At 37.5% G+C, this 25,660-nt stretch overlaps 2 protein-coding genes across 2 annotated transcripts in view; both read right to left on the bottom strand.

Annotated features, from left to right (window-relative positions):
* Positions 1–23,742, bottom strand: LOC124553746 (zinc finger protein 91-like). The gene is made up of 2 exons (XM_047127681.1): positions 23,716–23,742; positions 1–4,376 (listed from the first exon to the last, which is right to left on the bottom strand). The coding sequence occupies exons 1-2, from the start codon at positions 23,721–23,723 to the stop codon at positions 2,603–2,605; spliced, it is 1,782 nt and encodes a 593-aa protein (XP_046983637.1). The 5' UTR covers positions 23,724–23,742; the 3' UTR covers positions 1–2,602.
* LOC124553747 overlaps positions 22,119–25,660 on the bottom strand; it is a 167,090-nt gene continuing 163,548 nt past the window's right edge. Inside the window, exon 8 of the mRNA XM_047127682.1 lies at positions 22,119–22,711. The gene's annotated coding sequence lies outside the window, so the exon portion shown is untranslated. The remainder of the gene's footprint in view (positions 22,712–25,660) is intronic.

Genomic DNA, 25,660 nt, shown 5'->3' with positions numbered 1-25,660 from the left:
ACCAAAATTTGTTATGTGTGTATGAAGAATGAGAAACCATAAATAGCAAGTAAATCTAAAATATTTAAATATTTAAAAGCCACTGTGATAGTATAGACAGAAACACATTATTATGTTGCAAGATCTATAATGGTAGAAACGTTCTCACTTCACTAGCTGAAAGCAATGCAGAACTGAAAAATGCCTATCACTTAACGGCAAGTATCTTAAATTACAAGTATGACAAAACGTAACTAACCACATGTTTTGCACCAGCAAGAAAAAGATAGTAAACCAAAAACTGAGCATAAAAATAAACATTTTTTAAATACGGGGTGTTCAAAAAGTCTCTCCACGTGTCCTGTATGCCACAGTGAATATACCGAAATGAAACTCAGTAAAAATGAATATTTAATAAATTAATAACTTGTATTTCACTGAGATAAACGAAACAGTGGAATGTTGGGAGAGTCCACTTCAAGGGAAGTAACCCACGCAGATGACCAATCATACAGTATGTGCAGCTAACAATCATACGGAACTGCAGGGAGACTTTTTGAACACCCTATATAATAGAACTGTAATGAGAGATTTCTGGAAACATCACTTTTAATCACAAAAATAAAGGAAAATATACACTAAGAATTAATCTTTAATCTAAACAATAGACACAATTAAAAAGAAGACAAATAAAAACAAAGCTATTACAAAGAAAGATCACTTGATTTATTTGCTTATTACATTAGAAATTATGCATTTGATTACATTTCACACCTAGTGATAATGCCTAGAGCTGTTTCAAATATCCTTTTGTTTTATACAATCACCTGGAATTACAGTTTAACTCTAGATGCGGCAGTACTTTCAAATCTGTTTTTGTTCTGCTTGTACACAGTATCCAAAACTAAAGAAATATATATGATTTAATGCATAAAACCAATCTCCGTTACGTAATCATCATCTACAGAGCTTTGGAACACACAAAAAGCATTTCACGAGAAATACAGCTCCTAACGTGACAGTAGAGTGTTAGTATAAAGTGTAAACAAACATGATAAATAAAATGAAACAAATGGCAGATTATTATAGCCAGGTACCTGAGTATGAGCATCTCACAAGCTGTGAATCTTATGACTATTCATGTGCTACTATTGTCAGCCTCTATGGAAGTTGGATGACAGATGGTGAAACCACAAGCTGACAATAAGATGTAAGACACTCACACCTCTCCAATGAACTTGAAGGTAAGAAGTCTGCCCATTCTGTACAGTGAGATAAGCAGCAATCTTTGTCAAATATGAGGATGCAGACATGGCGCAGGTTCAAGTGTTCAAAACCACACAATTCAGAGAGATTGTTGAATGCATATAATGCCGCATATTCATAGATTGATCCAACAACACTGTCCATTGCAATAGCAGTGGAAATGGGATCGTCAAAATTGGATTGTAAATCAATGGAAACGTGTCTCTTGTTCAGATAAGCGACACTCTTTGTTACTCTAGGTCAATAATGCTGCCAAGATACACCTTTAATGAGGTGAATGGTTGATTACAATATTCACAACACAAAAGAAGCAGGAAGATAGAGACAGTTTACACTGTGGGTGACATTTACTTCGGTTACCATGGGACAGGTAGTTATAATTGAAGGCCTCAGGACGACAGTGAACTACACGAACTTAATGCTTGAAGTCCTCCATGATGGTCATGGCGTCTTCTAATTATCCAAGTGACAAGAGCAGAACTGCACTAAAATGGTTTGAGCAATGTGATAACTTGGGTCTTGGCCATCCAATTCACCTCATGAGAGGCCTATCAGACAGATCAAGGATACTAAGGGGCACCAGCTATGTATCCACAAACGACCAGCCTACAATTTATGGGAATTGTGTGTAGACACATAGACCAACATACTACTGGAAACCTATTAAAGAATCGTTGAGTCCACATCTCGTCGAAGCACTGCTGTATTGCAATCTGAAGGTTGAGTAAAACGCTACTATGCAGCGGATCACAATTTTTGACTTACCACTGCATATCTAACATTATAAAACAGATTGTAATGGAGGATCAGCACAAAAAATGGATAATTAATTACATACATTGTACTACTGTTAAGAAAGTGTATCTGTGTCTAATACTTGAATAATTTTCAGATTTTTCTCATCTTTCTCTTCTTCACTAGCCTGAGTGAAGAATGTGCTATAAACATTACATTTTTTGCTGTTTCTAGGGCTACTTTCATTATCCTTCCAATAATAAACAACAAAGCAATACACTTCCTTGAAATATCTAGGGTCCTGATTACTGCATGGTATTTATTGGTAAAAGATTTCACTAAATGGACGAACTTCTGGTATCAAGTATGACTAAAGCATAGCAACATTATTCAGAAAAAAGTCACAACTATGTAATTCATCTGTAGCAACTTTGTGAGCATCTTCTTCAAAATTTCAAACTGCAGAAATGTATTAGTCACATTTGTGATCTCTCGCTAGCACATATTGTTATATGCCTCTTCAGAATTCTAGCACATTTTAAGGATTTATCACACAACAAACGTGCAACATCTCCCAGTACACGTATCTGTATGGATCTTGATGACATCAGCTAAGGGAAATTTATTTGCCCCGAGAACCATATTTGTGAGGTCCCTTTCTAGTGTGTATTAACACATGTTTATTGCGATTACCTGACTGAGTAAATAACTTTCCGCAAACACTACATTTGTGTGCTCTCTCACCAGTGTGGATTATTGCGTGGGACTTCAGATTACGCGAATGAATAAAAGACTTTCCACAGACATCACATCTGTGAGATCTCTTTCCGATGTGTATTACTTCATGTTTCCTAAGCGTACGCGACTCAGTAAATGATTTGCCACAAACATTACATTTGTAGGGTCTCACCCCAGTGTGTATTCGTGTGTGGGTCCTGAGGTTACTCAACATAATGAAACATTTGCCACATGTATCACATTTGTACTGTCTATTTCCTGTGTGGAGTACTGCGTGGATCTTGAGAGTTCCCAACAAGGAAAACGATTTGCCACAGACATCACACTTGTGAGGTCTACTGCCAGTGTGTACAAACATATGTTTTTTTAGAGTCCCTGATTCGGTAAAAGATTTTCCACAAATATCACATTTGTGAGGTCTCTGTCCTGAATGAATTAAGGTGTGTTTCTTGAGATTATTGGATTCAGCAAAAGATTTGCCACAAATAACGCATCTGTGAGGTCTCCTTCCAGTATGTATTAATGTGTGTTTTTTCAGAGAACTCAAATCATTAAAACATTTGCCACAAACGTCGCATTTGTGGGGTCGCTTTCCAGTGTGTATCAAGACATGTCTCTTGAGAGTAACCAACGAAGTAAAATTTTTGCCACAAACGCCACATTTGTGTGGTCTCTCCCCAGTATGTGTTAATGTATGGGTTTTAAGATTACTCGACACAGCAAAGGCTTTGCCGCAGATATCGCATAAATGGGGTTTCTTTCCTGTGTGTATGAACGAGTGTATCTTCAGAGAACTAAGTACAGTAAAAGATTTACCACAAGTTGCACATTTGTGAGGTTTCTTTCCAGAGTGTATTAATAAATGTCTCTTGAGATTGCCAGACTGACTAAATGACTTTCCACAAATATTGCATCTGTGTGGTCTTACACCAGTATGTATTAAGGAATGGGTCTTGAGATGATCCAACCGAGTAAAACATCTGCCACATTCATCACATTTGTGCAGTCTCTTCGCAGGGAGTAAAATAGTGTGGACATTGACATTACCACATGTAGCTAAGGTTTCACAATCACCACTCCTGTCTGACATCCCTTGTGCAAGTGTCACTGTATGGATGTTAGATGTGTCATTAAAGGATTTCTTCAAAGGTTCCGAAGTTTCCTTGGATGAAGTTTGCTCCTCCATGGCAGACACTGCTCTATCATTTTCCAAGCTGATAATATTTTCATGGTCCTCACTGTAGTCATATTTCTCATTATTGTCTGCAGATAAAAGCTCATCACACTCACTCATTTTCAAATGTTTGCTCAACCTATCATTACTGGGAAATACCTCACCACAGGACTTACAAATGTATGCAGGAACCTGCACACCATCAATGTGGGTGAAGACATGCATTATAAGTCTGTATTTTGTAGGGAAGCTCTGTAGACAGAAACTACAACTGAACGTATCAAATTCCTTTCCCCTTAAACTATAACTTAATCTGGTGCCGAATAAGGTGTCTTCTTGAGAAGTTAATCCTTCTGTATGAGTACCGCATGTGGCGAAATTTGATGATTTCTCTGTGTGTATCTCCATCTCATCAAGGACCACTCCTTGACCAACTGTTTCTTGAAATGTACTGTCACAGCTCTCAATAGTACTTTGAATTAACCTGAAGCATAAGGGGAAAGGTGTTACATGTTAATTTGTAAGATGAATAAAAACAACATTTCAGCATCCACAAAAGTAGGACTACAAGCGAAAAGTAAAATAAAAGTTATGGACAGTAGAAATTATTTAGTCGGTAAATTTGATTACAATTATCATGAGCAAAAAAGTTTTCCCAAGGTCAAACACTTTTATAAGTAAAACAACCAGAAGAATATCAAAATGACAGTCCTCATTCACTGCTTATTTCTTTTGCAAAATTTTTTTGTTGGTACTGTAGCTTACAGGTTTCTCAACATCATTAAAATACTGTTCTGCAAACTAATGGGACACACCAAAATATTACAGTTGTCAAAATCATATCCTCCAACTTACTACAAATAAGTTTGCTTCTATGACAAATACCAACAGCTAAAGAAAAACACAAAAAGAAAGCAATCAAGATTTTAAAACACAAAAATTAAATAGGCTTTATTAGCGCCTATTTCTTTGTATTGGAAAACATTTTCAGGTTTGGATAGAAATGTTTTACATCCACCAACTCTAAAACTATTTTACAAAGTAAAGATGCATGTTTTGCTATTTGATTTCAAGAGAACCAACAACTACTGTAAGCTGCAACATATTTTTTTTTCCTAGGTAGTGGCCAACGCCTATACATAAATAGGGAATATTATCTGGTCAATAAATGCAAAAATATTTACGTAAATTCACGCGCTGATGAGTGAATATGAGTGACACATCAGCGCATTGATCCAACATTAGACGTGCAACCTATGTGAAGCCCTGTGTAAATGGATATACTGTGTGGCAGGAAGGGTAGTATTTTTAGCTTGCCAAAACATATAGAGCCACCATTGTAAATTATCTTTACAACTTCTGAACATCTGACCAATTGAGATTCAAAAACAACATTAACTGAATCACACACAGGTACCAATGGGAACATCACCATCAATCAGTCACAATGGAGCCTACCATACTGTCCTACTGGCGAGTAATGGCACCAGATGCATATAATATTCCTGTGGAATCTGGATCCAGTCATACCAACTTCTGTAATCCCATTTCAGCTGAATAGAAATGCGACATCTTCAAGCTTCCTAGTGAGTGCATTGTATGTGCTTGTGTTTGGTATGGAGGGGGTGATTAGGAAAATGCATGCGTTTATGCAGATGTGTGCTACTATTAGTCTTTTATACAAATTTTTGCTTCTAACTTTTTTTTCTTCTGTTTGATGGATATATAATTTTTTTGCATGTTACCTGGGAAATGTTGAGCAGCTGTCTTCGATACATTTTCAGCTCTTTATATCTCATTTCAAATCATCTTGATACTTTTTCTGTATACTTCCTTTTGGAGCTCTGTTACTGTAAGAGTAATTATATTCCAATTTAGCATATATACATGCTGCTGTCTTGCATTTGAAGATGTGTTTATGTAAAGTTTCATTTGTTCTCTAACTGATGTAAAGGTCTTTTGACTATGTTACTCAACATGTGTCAACTTGTATGCATGAAACTTTAATAACATTTTAAGTTTCGTCATTATTGATACTCTTGCGGTAGCAATTTATATATTGTTATGTGGATTTTTACTACTTGTGCCCTATTTCATTTTGTAGTTGTAATTTTATTTTAGTAGTCTCAGTACTATTAGTAGGTCTTTGCCACTGGTCCACAATAATTCATTCTGATATATTTGTTTATTAAGAGGGAGACTATGCTTTAGCGGGATGTACCTCAGCTACACCTGTGTTTGACTGTTTGGGTAATTCAATTATATATGTTGATGTGGACCTGCTGCTGAAGCTCAAAGTGAGGATTTTTTTAATGCAAGGTGAACCTTACGAAAGTTGAACTCATTGTGAATTTCTGTCTATATCCTCTCTCAGTATGACTCACTCCTACCCCTTCCTCTACTAATTGCAACAAATTACAATACAAAGAAACTGACCCCTTCTCATGGAGTTTATTTACTGGACATTATATGTCATCCATGTACCTATACTTACACATCAGTATAGAACCAGTTAACCTGCTTCGAATAGCACTGTGATATTGGCACCATACATAACAAATTGTTCTTTAAGGAAGCTCATAATAAAATGGGCTGATGTCTAAAATCCCCAGTCGCCAAGTTTATGTACATTAAATCTCATTGGTTATTGTATTCTCTATTTAAAAGAATGCACCTACCAGGTATAGTCTAGGGAGGCAAATTTCTTATACAATTGGTGTGAGATGGCCAGGTTATACAGAATAAATAGTAGTAAACCCAAGATATACATGGCTCAAAACAGTTCCTACTTTCAGAATCCATATATGTCAGGTGCTGACTACCCACCTAAGAGTACTCTAAACGTAACTGTCAAAAGAACTGCCAACACAATTACTTGCACACTGCTACAGGGTGCTATTGGCTTAGGGAAAGTCGGTGTATTTTAGCTGTCATATTGTTCAGGGTGGAGCAATATCCTCTAATCAAGCAAGAAGTCAGTAAATAGTTTCTTGGATTTTATGGCCCAGGTAAGCCACATGCTGACCAAACATTTCATGTAATATGGTTTATAGCTAGTAAGGAATACATTATAATAACTTTTGTCCATTGCGCATTGTGAAATGTACAATCCTTCCTTCGTTTCATGAGAAAAAACAAGACTGCTTTCCTGCTTAAAGCTCAAAGGTCTCTAGTATGATTGCTGTTATTTAGAAAGAGTTACTAAGATTTACTTGGCATCTCCCAGTGTCTGCAACATGATTACTGCCTGAAGTCAATTCCAGGGACATATATGACTTAAGCATGTAGAATTCGAATCCAACACAAGGGAAGAGCAACTGCTTCTGCAACAAGCTTGTAACTTATGTCCCAATTAACAAAGCGATACTTAGGTTCTTTGCTGCACTATATTTGTGACTGTTTGACCTATTCTCCCCTAGCTTTTAGAGTTATCCCTCCCAGATACAGCATCATAACGGCAATAAATTCTACTCGTTTCTTCTCGTATCTTTGTTGAACTAGCTCACAAACGAAAAAAAAACACTATAAAAATGTTCACCATATAAATGTTCATCATAAAACTGTTCTCCATTGATAATCAATGTTCGAAATGTGACCAACGTGTACACAAGACTCCTACTCTGGACCAACACATTTAGTTCCATAACAGGACAAGTGCACCAGCAGTTTAGTGAATCTACCTTGCAGTATTCTCTGTCTAGGGTTCCATAATAAATTTCGAAAATTGCCGGATGATAAAACACTGTCCAATTAGCTCTGCGTGTTGTCCACTTCAGTGACTTCCTTTTGTACATAAGTTATAAATGAACAAGGCCCTGAGTGGATACTACAAGTAAAGAAAGCACAATAAGAGATTAGATGCACAAAAGGAAGTAACTGGGCTGCAGTAAATGGTATCATTTCTATTCATGAGACATAATTCCACTTAATGTCTATGACAGACTGACATCAACGATACAGGGCTATAATTATGTGCATTTGTCTTACCACCCTTCCTGCAAATGGGAGGCAGAACTTTTTTCCCAGTTGGCAGGTACCCTTTGTTGCTAAAGCGACCCATGAAAAACTGCTTGTGAATGGGGGCAAGTTCTTTTCTATAACCTCTCTAGAAACAGGTATCTCGTCTGGTACTGACCCCTTGCCATTACAAAGTGATTGCAGCTATTATTCTATTTCAAGATAAGGAATGTCAATATCTGCCATTTCGAAATTCCAACCATGCTTGAACAGAGGAACTGTATTATGATACTCATACGTAATACAATTTGGAAGACAGAATTCAGTATTTTGGCATTTTCTCTGTCATCTTCTGTTTCTGTTGCTGTATATTTACTGTGTGGTAGAATAAATGATTTTGGTCTGCTTACTGATTTTATGTTCAGACCAAAACAGCTTGAACAGGAAATTTATACAACGAATTCTGTAAGTTCTCTCCAAAGTGCTCTACAGCTCCTGACACAGCTAGTCTATAAAAACATCGAGTAAAATTTTTGACCCATCTTTGATGTTTAATGTGGCTCGGACTAAGGGACAGTTGTACAATCTCCAGTTAGCAGCTGGTTAAGCTCTATCCTTGGAGTAGCGTGGGAAACACATTGCACAGAACCGCAATAATGCCTAACGAGAGAACAAACTCTGAATAATTTAACCGACAATTCCTGGCTGGTTAGCAAGCTTAGTTGAGGAATAAGTTTTCAAGATGGCAGGAATAGTGACAGATGCAGACGATGCTGCCAAGATTTTGGCTGAAATTTTGATAAGAATGAGGAAGGAGAAGAAGAAGGTATGATGCTGTTTCCAAACTTACATTCAAATTTCACTTATCAACGGAAGCCATAATTCATCTTCTCAGTTTTGTATGTGAGAACCTGGAGTGTATGACTATTTCTCTGCTCTCATATATAACACTGTGTATTTGTAGTAATATACATTAGATTTCAGTACTTCATGAATTCTGTTGTGTTATTTATGTAAATCAGAAACATTAAAATGACAATTCATGCAAACATAATCTTGATTATCTGGCATGTGTTACAGATCCTGCAGTAGTGGAAAGGACTGTTTTGTTTTATTTAGAAGACAACGCTGTAATAAATTTAACCAAATCGAAGCAACACACCACTTATGTGTAGTCTTTGTATTAACAGCTTGTTCTGTTTCAGACAATGCACTGACTTTTCATGTTGCAAAATGTTTTGATAATAGTAGTGTCCCACCTTTATTCAGCCACATTATGTCAAAAGCGGAAATGTTGTTCCACTCTGTTTTCTATTGAGAATGCCCATTTTTGTTAACACCACAGCAGCGTCAGAGAAACTCTCCAACTTTCAGCGAAAATATTAGGATCACAGTCCCATTAATGCTTCACAGCAACAACATTGTCTCCCAAATATCTTTATTCACTGAAGCTTCTGAACTATTTGTGCTTACTCAGTCTAAGCTCAACACAGTAAGATTAAGAGGAAATTTGGAATTTTTTTCCTTTTTTAAAAAAAATTGTGATGCTTCCCCAGCTGCAGAGCATAGCTTTTGTGCTTCTCAGTTATTAGTATTACCCACATAAGCCCACTCATATTTGTCATAAAATAATAGTAACATGTATATGTTATAAAACAGAACAGAAATGTAGTTACTGAATCTGAATAGTTGTAGAAGGAGTGCATGGAATGTGACATTTACTTTCCTTGAATATTATGTTATTTTCGGTGTCCTCCTTTATGTCAAATGGCAACTAGTTGGAGGTAATTTAAAATTGCACTTGTGTGAAGAACCATTTTTCTGAAATTGATGGCTTATTATGATTGTTTAATGTAACAAGAAGTTTGGTAATACACTAATGTCTTGAGTTCACTCAGCTACATCTACAGCAGAAAATATTATTAGTTCTTATCTCCCACTGAGACAGCTTTCCATGTAGTGAATGCTTCACACCAACAGAACTGTCCACAATCTAGCATTACTCTCATAAACATGTAAAATACTTGTGCTTACTCAAGCTAAGTTTAATACAGTAAAATTAACAGGAAAGTCAGTTTAAAAAAAAAAGCTGTAGCAGATAGGTGTTGCATTTCTCAGTTATTAGTATTATCCGCATAACAACATCCATATGTATCATAAAGTAATTTAAATAAAAAGATGCTAACAGGAATGTTTACTTATTCAATCTACATAATCATAACAGCAGAAGGGGTGGCTGGCAATTTATGTTTTTAAATTTCTCTTGAATTGTCTCATGTCATTCTTTTCTTTCTATCAGAAATGACTCTGTTCCGCCAATAGACCAGCTAATACTGACACTCAAATATATTGCCTCCAGTGATTTCCTTCTGTCCACTTGGGACTTCATTGGTATTGGCAAGGAGGTAGCCAGCAGGATTATTAAAAGGATGTGTATGACACTGATCAACAAACAACAGAGACAATATAATGGAAGGAAACATTCCACGTGGGAAAAAATATATATAAAAACAAAGATTATCCGTTTTAATTTTTATTTTCTGATTCTAATTGTTAGCTTTATGCTCTTTTTTTAACCAACACAGTTCTTCCTCTCTTCTCTGGTTCATGTCAAGCTACTGCAACTTTGCTAATTATTTCACATTTGAAAACAGGTATTTTTATTCTGAAAACAAAGCCTACAGTTCTAAGATTAGATGACTGTACAAATGAAGGAAGAACACAGTGAAGGTGTTCTTAGTTTCCTTCACCGCCCGCCGGCCGCGGTGGTCTAGCGGTTCCAGGCGCTCAGTCCGGAACCGCGCGACTGCTACGGTCGCAGGTTCGAATCCTGCCTCGGGCATAGATGTGTGTGATGTCCTTAGGTTAGTTAGGTTTAAGTAGTTCTAAGTTCTAGGGGACTGATGACCACAGATGTTAAGTCCCATAGTGCTCAGAGCCATTTGAGCCTTCACCCCCCCACCCAGATTACATGTAGCTGCTGGAGACGACTGCACAACCCAAAATTCTGTATGAAATAGTTGCTGTTTCTCAAACATTTAGGGTGAGATACAATAACAACAACCTCCAGTTTGATATGTGCCACAGATACACTTCTACCCCAGAATTATAAAAATGGATAATGGTTGCTTATGGTAAATGTTGACATCTTATTCCTCATATATACCCTCAATATTACTAATAATAATCAGCATATCCTAAAAACAGAATTTATATATGCCCAAGATCTACGAAAGTGGATGCACAAATGGTGTTCAATAATTCAGATAGGTTATTTTCTGTAGAACGTCCATTGCTGCTGCAATTAATTAAACATTCTAAGATGTAAATACAGCAGCAAGCTAGCTAGTAATGCCTATCAGAATTTTCAGTCAAATTAATATCCAAGATGTCTGTGTTGCCACAGTTTGTTGCAGAGACTGAAAACACCGACTATTTCACAAATCAGACAGGATTTTAAAGTTGCTTCATCGTTATGTACTTACTTACAATTCGGCACCTATCATACAGCTACATTACTGTTGTGTGCAGAAATGTACTCTGATTGGAATTTATACCACAGAGACAGGCTGGACAGTGAAGGGGGAGGCGTGTTTATAATGATAAGAAGTGCAATAGTATCGAAGGAAATTGACGGAGATCCGAAATGTGAAATGATTTGGGTGAAGGTCATGGTTAAAGCAGGCTCAGACATGGTAATTGGATGTCTTTATAGGCCCCCTGGCTCTGCAGCTGTTGTGGCTGAGCACCTGAAGGATAATTTGGAAAATATTTCGAGTAGATTTCCCCACCATGTTATAGTTCTGGGTGGAGATTTTAATTTGCCGGATATAGACTGGGAGACTCAAACGTTCATAACGGGTGGCAGGGACAAAGAATCCAGAGAAATTTTTTTAAGTGCTTTATCTGAAAACTACCTTGAGCAGTTAAACAGAGAACCGACTCGTGGCGATAACATATTAGACCTTCTGGTGACAAACAGACCAGAGCTATTTGAAACAGTTAATGCAGAACAGGGAATCAGCGATCATAAAGCGGTTACGGCATCGATGATTTCAGCCGTAAATAGAAATATTAAAAAAGGTAGGAACATTTTTCTGTTTAGCAAAAGTGACAAAAAGCAGATTACAGAGTACCTGACGGCTCAACACAAAAGTTTTGCCTCAAGTACAAATAGTGTTGAGGATCAGTGGACAAAGTTCAAAACCATCGTACAATATGCGTTAGATGAGTATGTGCCAAGCAAGATCGTAAGAGATGGAAAAGAGCCACCATGGTACAACAACAGAGTTAGAAAACTGCAAAGGGAACTTCACAGCAAACACAAACATAGCAAAAGCCTTGCAGACAAACAAAAATTATGCGAAGCGAAATGTAGTGTGAGGGGGGCTATACGAGAGGTGTTCAATGAATTCGAAAGTAAACTTCTATGTACTGACTTCGCAGAAAATCCTAAGAAATTCTGGTCTTATGTCAAAGCGGTAGGTGGATCAAAACAAAATGTCCAGAGACTTTGTGACCAAAATGGTACAGAAACAGAGGATGACAGACTAAAGGCCGAAATACTAAATGTCTTTTTCCAAAGCTGTTTCACGGACGAAGACTGCACTGTAGTTCCTTCTCTAGATTGTCACACAGCTGACAATATGGTAGATATCGAAATAGACGACAGAGGGAAAGAGAAACAATTAAAATCGCTCAAAACAGGGAAGGTCGCTGGACCTGATGGGATACCAGTTCTATTTTACACAGATTACGTGAAGGAACTTGCCCCCCTTCTTGCAGAGGTGTACCGTAGGTCTCTAGAAGAGCGTAGCATTCCGAAGGATTGGAAAAGGGCGGAGGTCATCCCCGTTTTCAAGAAGGGACGTCGAACAGATGTGCAGAACTATCGACCTATATCTCTAACGTTGATCAGTTGTAGAATTTTGGAACACGTATTATGTTCGAGTATAATGACTTTTCTGGAGACTAGAAATCAACTCTGTAGGAATCAGCATGGGTTTCGAAAAAGACGGTCATGTGAAACCCAGCTCACACTATTCGTCCACGAGACTCAGAGGGCCATAGACACGGGTTGCCAGGTAGATGCCGTGTTTCTTGACTTCCGCAAGGCATTCGATACAGTTCCCCCCAGTCGTTTAATGAACAAAGTAACAGCATATGGACTATCAGACCAATTGTGTGATTGGATTGAGGAGTTCCTAGATAACAGAATGCAGCATGTCATTCTCAATGGAGAGAAGTCTTCCGAAGTAAGTGTGATTTCAGGTGTGCCACAGGGGAGTGTCATGGGACCGTTGCTGTTCACAATATACATAAATGACTTGGTGGATGACATCGGAAGTTCACTGAGGCTTTTTGCAGATGATGCTGTGGTGTATCGAGAGGTTGTAACAATGGAAAATTGTACTGAAATACAGGAGGATCTCCAGCGAATTGACGCATGGTGCAGGGAATGGCAATTCAATCTCAATGTAGACAAGTGTAATGTGCTGCGAATACATAGAAAGATAGATCCCTTATCATTTAGCTATAAAATAGCAGGTCAGCAACTGGAAGCAGTTAATTCCATAAATTATCTGGGAGTACGCATTAGGAGTGATTTAAAATGGAATGATCATATAAAGTTGATCGTCGGTAAAGCAGATGCCAGACTGAGATTCATTGGAAGAATCCTAAGGAAATGCAATCCGAAAACAAAGGAAGTAGGTTACAGTACACTCGTTCGCCCACTGCTTGAATCCTGCTCAGCGGTGTGGGATCCGTACCAGATAGAGTTGATAGAAGAGATAGAGAGGATCCAACGGAGAGCAGCGCGCTTCGTTACAGGATCATTTAGTAATCGCGAAAGCGTTACGGAGATGATAGATAAACTCCAGTGGAAGACTCTACAGGAGAGACGCTCAGTAGCTCGGTACGGGCTTTTGTTAAAGTTTCGAGAACATGCCTTCACCGAAGAGTCCAGCAGTATATTGCTCCCTCCTACGTATATCTCGCGAAGAGACCATGAGGATAAAATCAGAGAGATTAGAGCCCACACAGAAGCATACAGACAATCCTTCTTTCCACGAACAATACGAGACTGGAATAGAAGGGAGAACCGATAGAGGTACTCAGGGTACCCTCCGCCACACACTGTCACGTGGCTTGCGGAGTATGGATGTAGATGTAGATGTAGAATGTTGCAGCTGTATCAAACTGACTGGGTCCTATTGACAACTTTGTCAAATTGTGTCTTTCATTGCACACAATTTGGAACTAACATTCCATGCAAGGGGCAACACCAATATATACCCTCTGCTATCTTTCCTGGGCATAATAGATACAGGTTACTTTCTTTTTTTCTAAAAAAAAAAGTTTTACCTGTGTTGTAGCTGCTCTGTTGATCCACACAAAGTTGTCTGTGAATGGAAACTGCTGTACATTTTTTACCATACTTTATTCAGAAATTTAGAAAGCTCTCTCAGTGCTCAAATGACAAATATCTGATCCTTCAACTAATTTCAAGATAGATCATTATAGTGTTATACAAATTGATTCCCTACCAATTTAATAAGATGTTTTACATTAATAATTTCATTGAATCAGTCTGCAGCAGTTTGTGTGTTTTCTGCTACACTCTTGACCTCATTTATGGTATCTACCAGCCTCAAAGTATCCTCAAGCAAATATTTTTGCAACCTGTAATGGTTATCACTGATGTTCAACATGATATTTCTGGAAATTATTACTAAGTAAATACGAAATGACATACACAAAAATACCCAGAGTGCTCTCCAGTTGTTGCAACTTAATTGGACATGAATGCTATTCCAGGAATAACTAACTGGGGAACAAAATGGCGTCATACAACATGCACTCCAAGCTAACCACAAACTAACTGGGGAATAAAACGGCGTCATACAACATGCACTCCAAGCTAACCTGTGGTTAGCCTATTCCTCAGTTAGCTATCCCTGGATTTAGCCCAGAATTGTACAACCAGCTCCAATTCACATTCAGAGTTCATGTTAACCTTGCTACATATTATTGAATTCTTCACTGCAATAAATACACCACCACCATTGCCAACTAACCTATCTTTACAATAAATATTCCAGTCTTTTAGTGATGCCCCTTCCAAATAGCATCTTGACATGGTAATCAAAAAAGAATAGAATATTATCATTTAGTAAATGTCATAAGTATTCAGACAACTGGTGTATGATCTCAGTTATCACATAAGGCTAACATTCACATGCAACCAGTCACAAACGTCTCTCTCAGGCACTGTCCCTAGCGCCACTGTATACAACTGGAGAGCGTACCCTGACAGCATGGGGGTATTACAAGATTCACATGGAGATCCAACCAAGACAAACAGCGATTTTCTATGAATAAAAAATTTCAGTTACCCAACATGTTTTCCCAAGTCATGGAAGTTTCATTGGAATATAGAAGCCATTTAACTAATGTCCAGCTTGTATGTCATTCCTACAGGAAACTGGGAAGTCAGCAACAATTTCAGTTTTTTACTTGTGCTGCCATCATGAAATCAATTACACTTAGAATTGGTTGGCAGAAACAAGTTTTGATAGATGGGATAACACAGTTGAATTTGATTTTCTGAAAACCTGAAATCACATTCTTTTGACAATGGTTATTTCCTGTACGTTTTTCTCCAGTGATTACAGTGGTGGTTTTAGTATTGATGTATTTTGTCTGTCTGCTGGGGAAGGGCAGAACCCCCACATCTGCTGCCTCAGATCCAAAATCTGATAGAAATGACATATGGACTGCTGGTCCACCATTAAATGTGTTCCTGAAGACATTTGGTCATTAAATAATCCACGTTGCACTAACAGAGAGATCTCTGCAGAATGTACTGCTCCATAACAAAAGTGAATGACACAGCAAATGGCCTCCTCGATACTCGTGGTTCAAGACTGCATATCTGTTTCACCAGTTTAGAAAAGTTGCGGCATGTAACACTACAGTCCAGCTTCACGTGTAGCTTTATGATGTTTTCCATAGATTTTTTTGTACCATAAATCATACAGCGGAAAAACTTTTAACAACTCATGTTATATTGGGCAGTTGGCATCACCTCAAGGCTGACTACATTAGCATTTACACAGTCTGTAACAATTGTGAAACTGACTTTCATATTATTACCATTTTAGTTATTCATAATTTTACTCAATAATGTGTGGCCTCCTTTCTAACATACATCCATCAACTGCTTTTAAAGTGTACAAAATGACTTATGAGAAACTATATCGTTACTAAAGTTAATTATGTTGTGATATTCTATGATATGAAGTGTATAATTACTGAAGTTCAGGCTGTTACAATATTAACTGTGCAATTAAAAAGTCAATGACAATATCCATGGAAAAATGTTATTTTATGCCAAATTCTGTGACTGCTTGGTAATGGCCAAATCATTCCACACATTTCAGTTGCACGACACCCCTTTATACATGAAGCATTGACTCTGCTGAAGAGGTCTGGCTTGCATTCCTTAATGAAACAGTTAACCACTCTGGTGGGGTGCTGGGGAAGGTCCACAGAAATATATGATTACTGAAGAGGGCCACCAGCCTTTGCAGTAGTTGGAGGGGCTGTGGTTTGAATGACTAAATGATCTGGCCTTGCACCATTAGACAACATGGTCCTGATACACTGACATCCAAAGTTAAAGCAACAGAATCATTGTTTCCCACCCCATATCTCATTCATAATATAATCACACAAACTGTCAACAGAAGTCTGTACAATCATGTTCTGAATGGAAGATGGCATTCCGGTCAATGGACAACTATGCCAATGATTACGTCAGGGTACCTATCAAATGGGATAGTGTTTGCCATGTAGTCCCACATCCACAACTGCTGCATACACAGTCACAATGGTGCAGTATGGCACAGAGAAGATGCCTACCAAACTTTCTGTGCTGGAGAGCCATAGAAAAAATGGAAGCAGGACAGTCTCAAACTGATGTGGCCCTATGGCTTAATGCAAAGCACTCTGCTGTTTCTTGAATGTGGCGACAGTTTATAGAGACTTAAACTTTATCCCAAAGAGCATGGCATGGCTGACTACATGTGAAATCCGAAAGAGAGTACCTTTATCTGACTGTAAGGGCACTATGGTACCGCCTTAGTACTGCATGGCAACTGGCATCTGACCTCACAGCATCCACTTGATGTGCTGTATCAAGGCAAACAGTGTACAGGAGTCTTCAGCAAATGGCCTTTACTGTCAGAGACCTGCTGCATGTGTACCTCTGAACTGTCTTTACGGAAGAGAACATCTAGAGCAGAGTCATTAACATGCCACATGGACCATCGAACAGTGACCCAAAGTTCTTTCGACAGTTGAGTCCTGATTTGGTCTGGAGAGTGATTCTCAATGGATTGACATGTAGAGGGAGCGGGGAAATCAATTTCTGGGCCCAAACATTGTGGTAAGATATTTGTACTGAGGAGGATCCCCAATGGTGGTGCCAGGGATAACGTTGACCACTCAAATACCTCTTCATGAAATTCTACAGGCAAAGTTTAACTGCTGTCAGGTATCGTGACTAGATCTTGGGATCTATGTGTGGTTTTTGTGAGGTGCTGTGGGTTCAGACTTCTTATTGAGGGATGATAATGCTTGACTTCATAGAACACAGGTGGTTGATGTTGTTTTCAGAAACGGAAGGCACTGCATGCATGGTGTGACCTGCTCACTCTCCTGATTTGAATCCCATAGAGCGTGCCTGGGATGCATTAGGAAGACAGGTTGCATCATGTCAGCAACCACCCACCACTCTCCAAGACCTGCAAGTCAGGCATGTATTGCTGCCAGAGGTGATGACACTGCATATTGAGCACATTAACTGGTTGTCAGAATGTGTGTGTAAATTAGTTAAGTTGGAAAAAATGCACGACATTTTTGTCCATTGTTATGCATGTTGCAGCTGTTTATGTTCTGTATCCTTTTCTTATTTTATTTATTTATTTATTTTTTTTTTTTTTTTTTTTTTTTGTGGTAAAGACAGCCCACTGGTTGCAATGGATTTTATAGTCGAATTTACCATAGTTTCGACTCCTAAACTAAGGGAGTCTTCATCAGAATTTGTACTACATATGTAAAAAGTTGAGCATTACAGCTCTCGTCATACAATTTTAGCACGATAAAGGCTCTTGTATGATGAGAGCTGTAATGCTCAACTCTTTATGCATGTTATATAAATTCTGATGAAAACTCCATTAGTTTAGGAGTCGAAACCATGGTCAATTAGACTACAAAATCCATTGCAACCAGTGAACTGTCTTTACTACAAAAATATTTTCACATTTGCTACACACAGCTATGTTTAAAGTTCTGTATTCTTTACACTGTTTCTACTTTACTATAACTTGTTTATAATGTTTTGTGACAAACTAAACTCCAACTTGTAAAATTTCCATTTGTTGCTTTAATTTTTGACATCCGTGTATGTTGGTTCTGTGAACTACTGAAAGCAAGCAGAAAACTACACCTGTTATAATTCCTGAGGGCATCCACCTCTCCGATATGGTTCCATGATGGTAATGTCCTCTCAGATCAAATACAACAACAGACAAGTAGTCTGCTATTTAGATCTCTGTGCAGGAGCTACTCTAGAGGACATCTTTTCAGGAAAAACAACTAATATGTTTCCATGTCAGAGCATGGAATGTTAAATCCCTTAGTCAAGTAGGTGGGTTATAGAACATGAGAAACGGAATGGATAGGCTGAAGTTAGATATGGTAGAAATTAGTATTGTGCAGCAAGAGGGAGACAAGATTCCTGGTCAGATTAGCACAGAGTTATCACTACAAAATGAAATAGTGGTTATGCAGGAGCAGGTCAAATATTAGGTAAATCAAAGTGTATAAATGTGGGTAAACTATTATCAAAAGTATATTGAACTCAGTATAATAACCAAGGAAGACAAAAAGCAAGGACTGTCCAAAATAGTATAATAGTATATATATCTATAAGCTTTGCCAGTGACAAAGAAACTGAAAAAAATGTATGAACTCAGTGAAGCAGTGATTGACAAATAGCTTCAGAAGTTCAGATGAAGAACAGTGTAAGGGCAAGGGACAAATAATTCCTTGGCTTTAATTATCTTGTGCAAGGAAGAGCAAGCAGTGCCTAATTCAGGGGACAACTTTCTGTGTATACTTAAGTATTTTACTGTAGTGCCCACAGTGTGCCATCATATCTTACTTAGAATTAATCATCTGTATTAACTAAAGCTCCTATTTCCTGGTTCACAACGTTCAGATCTCAGATTTTAGCCACACTTTCTCACAGCTTAAACTGAAGTTCCTCCTTGTCCAGTTCTAAAGGAAGACTGGATTTGAATGTTGCAAAACTATTGATAGGACATAATTAATTTCCTTATTTACTGAGTGTATCCTTCACAAACATTCATCTGGTAAAAGCTCATGTAACTGCTGTGTGTGTGGACCTACATATGTTCCTTATGGACCACTGTGAAGTGCCATTTCATATGAACTTATTTGATATGCATCACACACATTTGAGCAATATTCTAAGGTGCATCACACAGTTGTTTTATGTCATCTTTGTGACCTGAATGCATTTGCCTGGTATTCTAGCAATGGACCGTAGTCTGCTACCTCTTCAGTGAGGTCTGAGTCAATGTGAGTGTGGTGTCACCGCCAGACACCACACTTGCTAGGTGGTAGCCTTTAAATCGGCCGCGGTCCATTAGTATACGTCGGACCCGCGTGTCGCCACTGTCAGTGATTGCAGACCGAGCACCGCCACACAGCAGGTCTAGAGAGACGTCCTAGCACTCGCCCCAGTTGTACAGCCGACATTGCTAGGAATGTTTCACTGACAAATACGCTCTCATTTGTCGAGACGATAGTTAGCATAGCCTTCAGCTACGTCATTTGCTGCGACCTAGCAAGGCGCCATTAACAGTTAATATTGAGATTGTAAAACATGTACCATCAAGAGCGATGTACACCAATTATGGATTAAAGTTAAGTATTCCAGCAGCAACGTACCTTATTGGCTATATTAATTACATTCTCCTGTTCCAGACCTCACGCCAGTTTGCGTGAGCTTAAACGCGTGCCTTTCGGCATCCTCGCATAGTGACTTGGCTGTCTTGCCAAGTCACAACAGTGAGAATTCTGTTTTATGTCTTCACATACTGTTATCCTCAAGAATTTATGTGAGTTGACTCATTGATTTAGAAATAATTATAACAGTCTTGATCACAAAGCACATTTATTGAAAGATGATCAGCTTGGATCATCACAATATCATCTTCAGGGTCATAATATAGGATATCAATTAGAGGAATACATGAAAAGAATTTAAAATTAGCTATAAAACTACAAAATGTAGATATACCCATTCTGATGGACAGGGTATGTATGGAGCAGGAACTGCTGAATGATAATAGTCATCTGCTGGAGAGAGCAGTACAGCTATTTCTTAAATACTGAAGGCTCTGCCTACAACTGACAGCATGAGGTCAACATTGGCTAATTATGCACAAGTCGAGAGCATTGTGTACAAAAATATGTACTTATTTCTAAGTAAAATGCCAGAGCTAAGTAAATTAATTTTACAATAAAAAAGAAACAGCTTGTTAACAAAACTATTGTCAAACAAACATAAATTCTCTGTGTGTAGGTTGCTGTCTAGGGACATGTTGAAAAATTATTATAGTGGTTTCTATGAAGATGATGGAGGTCATACCAAAGATGTAGCATCAGGGCAATTTCCAAAGAGATGGCTGTGAATATCAATACGTGAAGTCCACCATATTACCTCCCACAGATGTACAAGGCAGTTGTTTACCATGGAGATAGAAGATACTGATCATTGGGTGGTTTCCATTGTAGCAGCAACAAACATCAGTAAATGAAGTAGATAGTGTTTCATAGATGCAGTCCCAGAATATGAGTAAGTAGTATCCACATCATTATATTCCAGCAAATAGTAACAAATATGATACGAAAGGCTAGCAACAATGAAGGAAAAACCCATGCTTATATTTCTAAAATAATCTGGTGAAATTGGGTAATGTTTAAAAGAAATAAATTAAAATGATTTCTTGGAGAATAAATGCAAGTTAAAAATGTAGTGCTATGGGTAACCTAATACACCAATTATTTGTCATTGCAGTAACAGTGTATGAAGATGTAAGGGAAAAAATTGAATTTAAAGAAGAATTGTCATGAGCCAGTATACATAAGTAAAATAATGAAGAAGTACACTAATATGGGTCACAATAAAAAGAGTGTGGAGAAGCGTGTAAAAAAGGTTTGTACAGTTATAAAATCAGTACATCAGAGTAAGCATTCTATAGTAGATTATCAAAAAGTTCAAAGAGATGTTTGTCTTTGAAGTCCAACTGCTTATTTATAACAGACGAGGGTTTGTTTTCATAATGTGAATTTCTTCTAACATATTAAGAAGTAGCCCTTTAGATGCATTTATAAAATGCACTGTGTTTTGTAGATACCAGAATTTTGATATTTATTAGATTCACCAAATGTTTTCATTTCCTCTGTAGCAGATTCTTAATTGTGAAGGCTATTGGAAGATTAGATTTTTTTTAAAACTTTGTTTATTTTGTCTGAAATACGTCCCATACAAATAATTTTAGTATAGTTCTTTTTGGAATTTGTAACAAAGTTATTTGTTTGTCGTAATTTTTGATACAAAAAATGTCCACTTGACTAGGAGAAAAGTTATTCAGTTGATGATACTTTTTTAAGCATTTCCTTCAAAAGTGAGGGGGAAAGCATCTATCGATATTGGCCCATGGGAGCTTTTCTTCCATTGCGTAAGCACTGCCTGCCAAGCATCTTTTAAAGGTCTGAAGAAACCTATGTCTAATGACTGTAAAATATGAGTACTGTTTGATGGCAACAAAATAAGAGATTTTATTCTTGTCACATTCATGAATTACTCACAATGAAATGTGACTTGAAAGGTTGTCTCCTATCATAACTTTCTCCCTCTCCATTGACTTCAGGCAAGGCAGCACGATAGTAATACACCAGTCTTCAAATGTAGACAGACCAAACCACCCACTTTTATTGCGGTTATAGCAGGTTCATTTGGGACCTCCTCCTTGCCAGCTGTCCCATAAATGCTCCAATTTGTAGACCACATAAGGAGGTAATAGTTTTCTGTCCTCAGTGGCAGCCATCATTACTGAAATACTACTCTTAGAAGAATCTAAGATCCTTTCAGGATTTTTTCCCCCAGGGTCTTCACACAGATTGGTCTTGTCTGAACTGAACACATTTTTAGGATCAATATTTTCCATTTTTTCACGAACATTCTGGGAATATGATTTCACTGTCTCATAACTCACTTCAGCATGTTGCCTTCTAATGTTGCCAGATAACAGGACACTTAATATGGCTGGGTGATGCTGTAAGAATGAACACAACCACTCAATCCCTGGCATGTTACAAGGAAAGCATTTTTCCCTTCATCCACATTTATCAAGACATCCTTTCACTATGTACCTAACATCATCAGAGGTAAAAGGAAAACCCCAATGTGCAGCCCCTAAAATACCATGGACAAGTGTGTTCTCTTCAGTCGTACTTAAGAAAAAAGGCCTTCCAATCATTAGAGAGTTTTTATTATGAACTTTATTCTGTAACATTGAACATGGTACATCAAACTTCCTTGACATCTTTCTGTACGATAGTTTTTCTAGTCTTACAGCAGCAACCACTTTTTTAAGATTTCCTGGATCATAATTGTGCCTCAGAAGAGCATCACGCTTCACACCATGCTTCCTTTTGTATGTACGTGGCATTATCCAATATTACCCCTACGTGTGTAGTTATCTGTAAATAATTCACTAGACATTAGTGAAAGTGAGATGTGGAGACAAACTTTATTCTTAACATTTAAGTAAGTAAACTATAAGCAAATTAATTTTACCAATTCTTTCTCTTCTTCTACAATGACAAAAGAATTCACATAAAGATAACTAACAACAACTGCACACTGCACTGTAACCCGCTACACACCACGCTTTCAACTTCAAACTGCAACAATGTGTGTTTGTATATGCTTGACAATATGTAAGGTGTAAACAGCAAAATACACGTATGAAATAAAAGCTTGCATTCAGTGATACCAACATAAGAACAGAAATACTCTGTTCCTGTCTGAAATTACCCTTGTGTCTGATATTTCCCCATCTTACAGTATGAATTTCTTTATGGACTGCATTAGGTTGAAAAGGTAATTTTAATAGTCCATGTACCATTGTGCTAAATAATGCTTTTTTATATTTAGTAGGATGACATGAAGTGGCATTAATTACCATATATGTTGATTTTCATTTCCTGTAAGCAGGAAATCGTAATTTCTGTTCTGATCTGAAATTCTAAGTTCTAGAAAAGTAATACTCTCTATGTTTTTATACTATACTGTGAAAGAATGTTGAGGATAAACATTATTTAAGTTAGTGGTGAGTAGTTCAATTTAGTGTTAGAGGACCATTGCATCTGTATTAAATTTTGTGGGAAACTCAAGAAAACCTTTACGGAGATACACCAGATGATGAAGGATGCCTATGGTGATGAACCTTAAGCCATACTTGGTGTTATGAATGGTTCACTGAGACCAAAATCTTCTTGTCAGTTCAGGTCAAATGTCAAAGCTATGCTGACAGTTTTTTTTTTCTTTGAAGAATTAGATCATAATTAATTCATGCCACAGGGAAAAACTATTAATTGATAGTACTATCGGGGTATGTTAAAATGCCTGCAATAAAATGTGAGAAGAAAGTGGCCTGAAATGTGGCGAGACAATTCACGGCTCTTGCATTATGGTAACATACCTGCACATTCATCCCTGTCGGTTCGCCTGACTACTGCACAGTGTGCTGCCTCATCCTCTGTACTCTCCAGACATGGCCCCTGTGGACTTTTCTCTATTTCCAAAGTTGAAAACCCCATTGAAAGGACAAATATAACCAAGGATAGACGAGATAAAAGAAAATTTGCAGACAGCGCTTCACACGATCAAGTAAGAGGAGTACCAAGACAGCTTCTGCAACTGGAAACGACATTGGAAGCAGTGTATCAATTGTGGAGGTGAATATTTCATAGGAGACCATGCACAATAAGTAAAACATAAAAACAGAAAAGATTTATGAACAAAGTTCCTGAATTTTTTTAACAGACCTTACGTAATAACAATGTGTCATTGACATATCTTTTCTAATAAATAATTTTACTAGTTATTTCAAGATTATTTTTGAGAAATTGCTCTTCAATATGATTGACAAAGTTATCCGCTAAAGCGCCAGCAAGTAAATTTCCCATAACATGACTCTCCTACTGAATATAGATTTTACTATTAAATGAGAAATAATTAAAAAAAGTAGTTTCTAGTACTTCAATGAATCCAACTATCTCTTTGATGTTTATAACTTTATGAGGTGTTAAGTTGTCTCTAATGATGGCCTATAGTCTCTGGAATTGGTATGAAGACTGATGACATCTAAAGATGCAAACCTGGCATTATCTGGAATTACTACACCTAAAATTGTTTTGGTCAATTCATAACTGGTTTTAATACTGAAATTTTCTTCGTAACTGTAATATTTTTTTTAAGATTTCACCAAGTTTCTTATTTATATCATAAGTGAGACAGCTAGTACTGTTTAAAATTTAGTATTCTTTTTAACTTCTGATCTCAGCCTAAGTAACATAGGATTTTAATTTTAATAATGAACAGCTTCAGTTGGACCATTTACCTCGAAATTTACCTAAGTTTCAGTCAGGATAACCCAACCTTCTTCAGAATAACAGTATCTATTGTTTGTCCATAGTGGACATCGTCAAGCTAAAACTGTAAATCCATAAATTATCCTCAGAATGTAAAACTTATCTGGCACTACCTCAGCCCCACTTCGCGACCGCGATGCGGCAGCCACGAGTGCTGTACTGGAACTGACTGTAGTGTCATGAGGCCCGCTTAGGCAAACACAGTACCTTGTGCCTGTGCACAAACTGTATAATAGTTACTTGTTGGGACAAGATGTGAACTTAACTCCTGACCTTGAATTTATTAGTAAAGTGAAATAAAAGGTATAGCTGAGGAAAAGGGCATATGTGTTAACCTGTACAGAATGTACTTAGATCGACTGTCTAAACATTTATGAAGAATTCATTGGTCATGATATGAGGAAGACATCATGTGCTTATAAGGTACGGCCTATCTAGGAAAATTTTCGGAATAAGTATGAAATTTAATCACCTAAAAAGAATTTGGGGTGGGAAGGTTAATATAAAGCCACCATCGTCATTATTACAACTAGGTCTAGAAATTTTTTTTTTTAAGACATAATTGTTAAGCACTTGCTTAGCTATGGTTACAACGCATGAACATCCCATTGACTTAGCATGAAAATGGTCATCATTGAACTTATGAACAAGTCTATATCTAATCTGTAACATCAGGCAATATGGCCCATATAAATTAGATGGTCATTATTCAAGATTAGTATATTTCATCTGAAATGGTCTAGAATCAAGTCAAAAACTAATGCACATGCCTGATTGAGCTTCTTGGCAAAGTTATGGCTATGAGTTGCAGAAAACACTCTAGTACACACACATACTGTAAAAACTGTGTGTGGACCACTGCCATCACAATTCGGGCCTGGAGACCACTGCCATTGAACTTAGGGAATGACAGTGGAGTTATGCTTAAAGCTAAAGTGTGACTTGGTGAACATCGCTCCAGTCAACACACTTAAAAACTATTGACTGACATAG

This window comes from Schistocerca americana, chromosome 11 (assembly GCF_021461395.2).
Source record: "Schistocerca americana isolate TAMUIC-IGC-003095 chromosome 11, iqSchAmer2.1, whole genome shotgun sequence".
NCBI lineage: Eukaryota > Metazoa > Arthropoda > Insecta > Orthoptera > Acrididae > Schistocerca > Schistocerca americana.
Note: the sequence above shows the minus strand (reverse complement) of the source record. Positions and strands in the feature narration are given on the sequence as shown.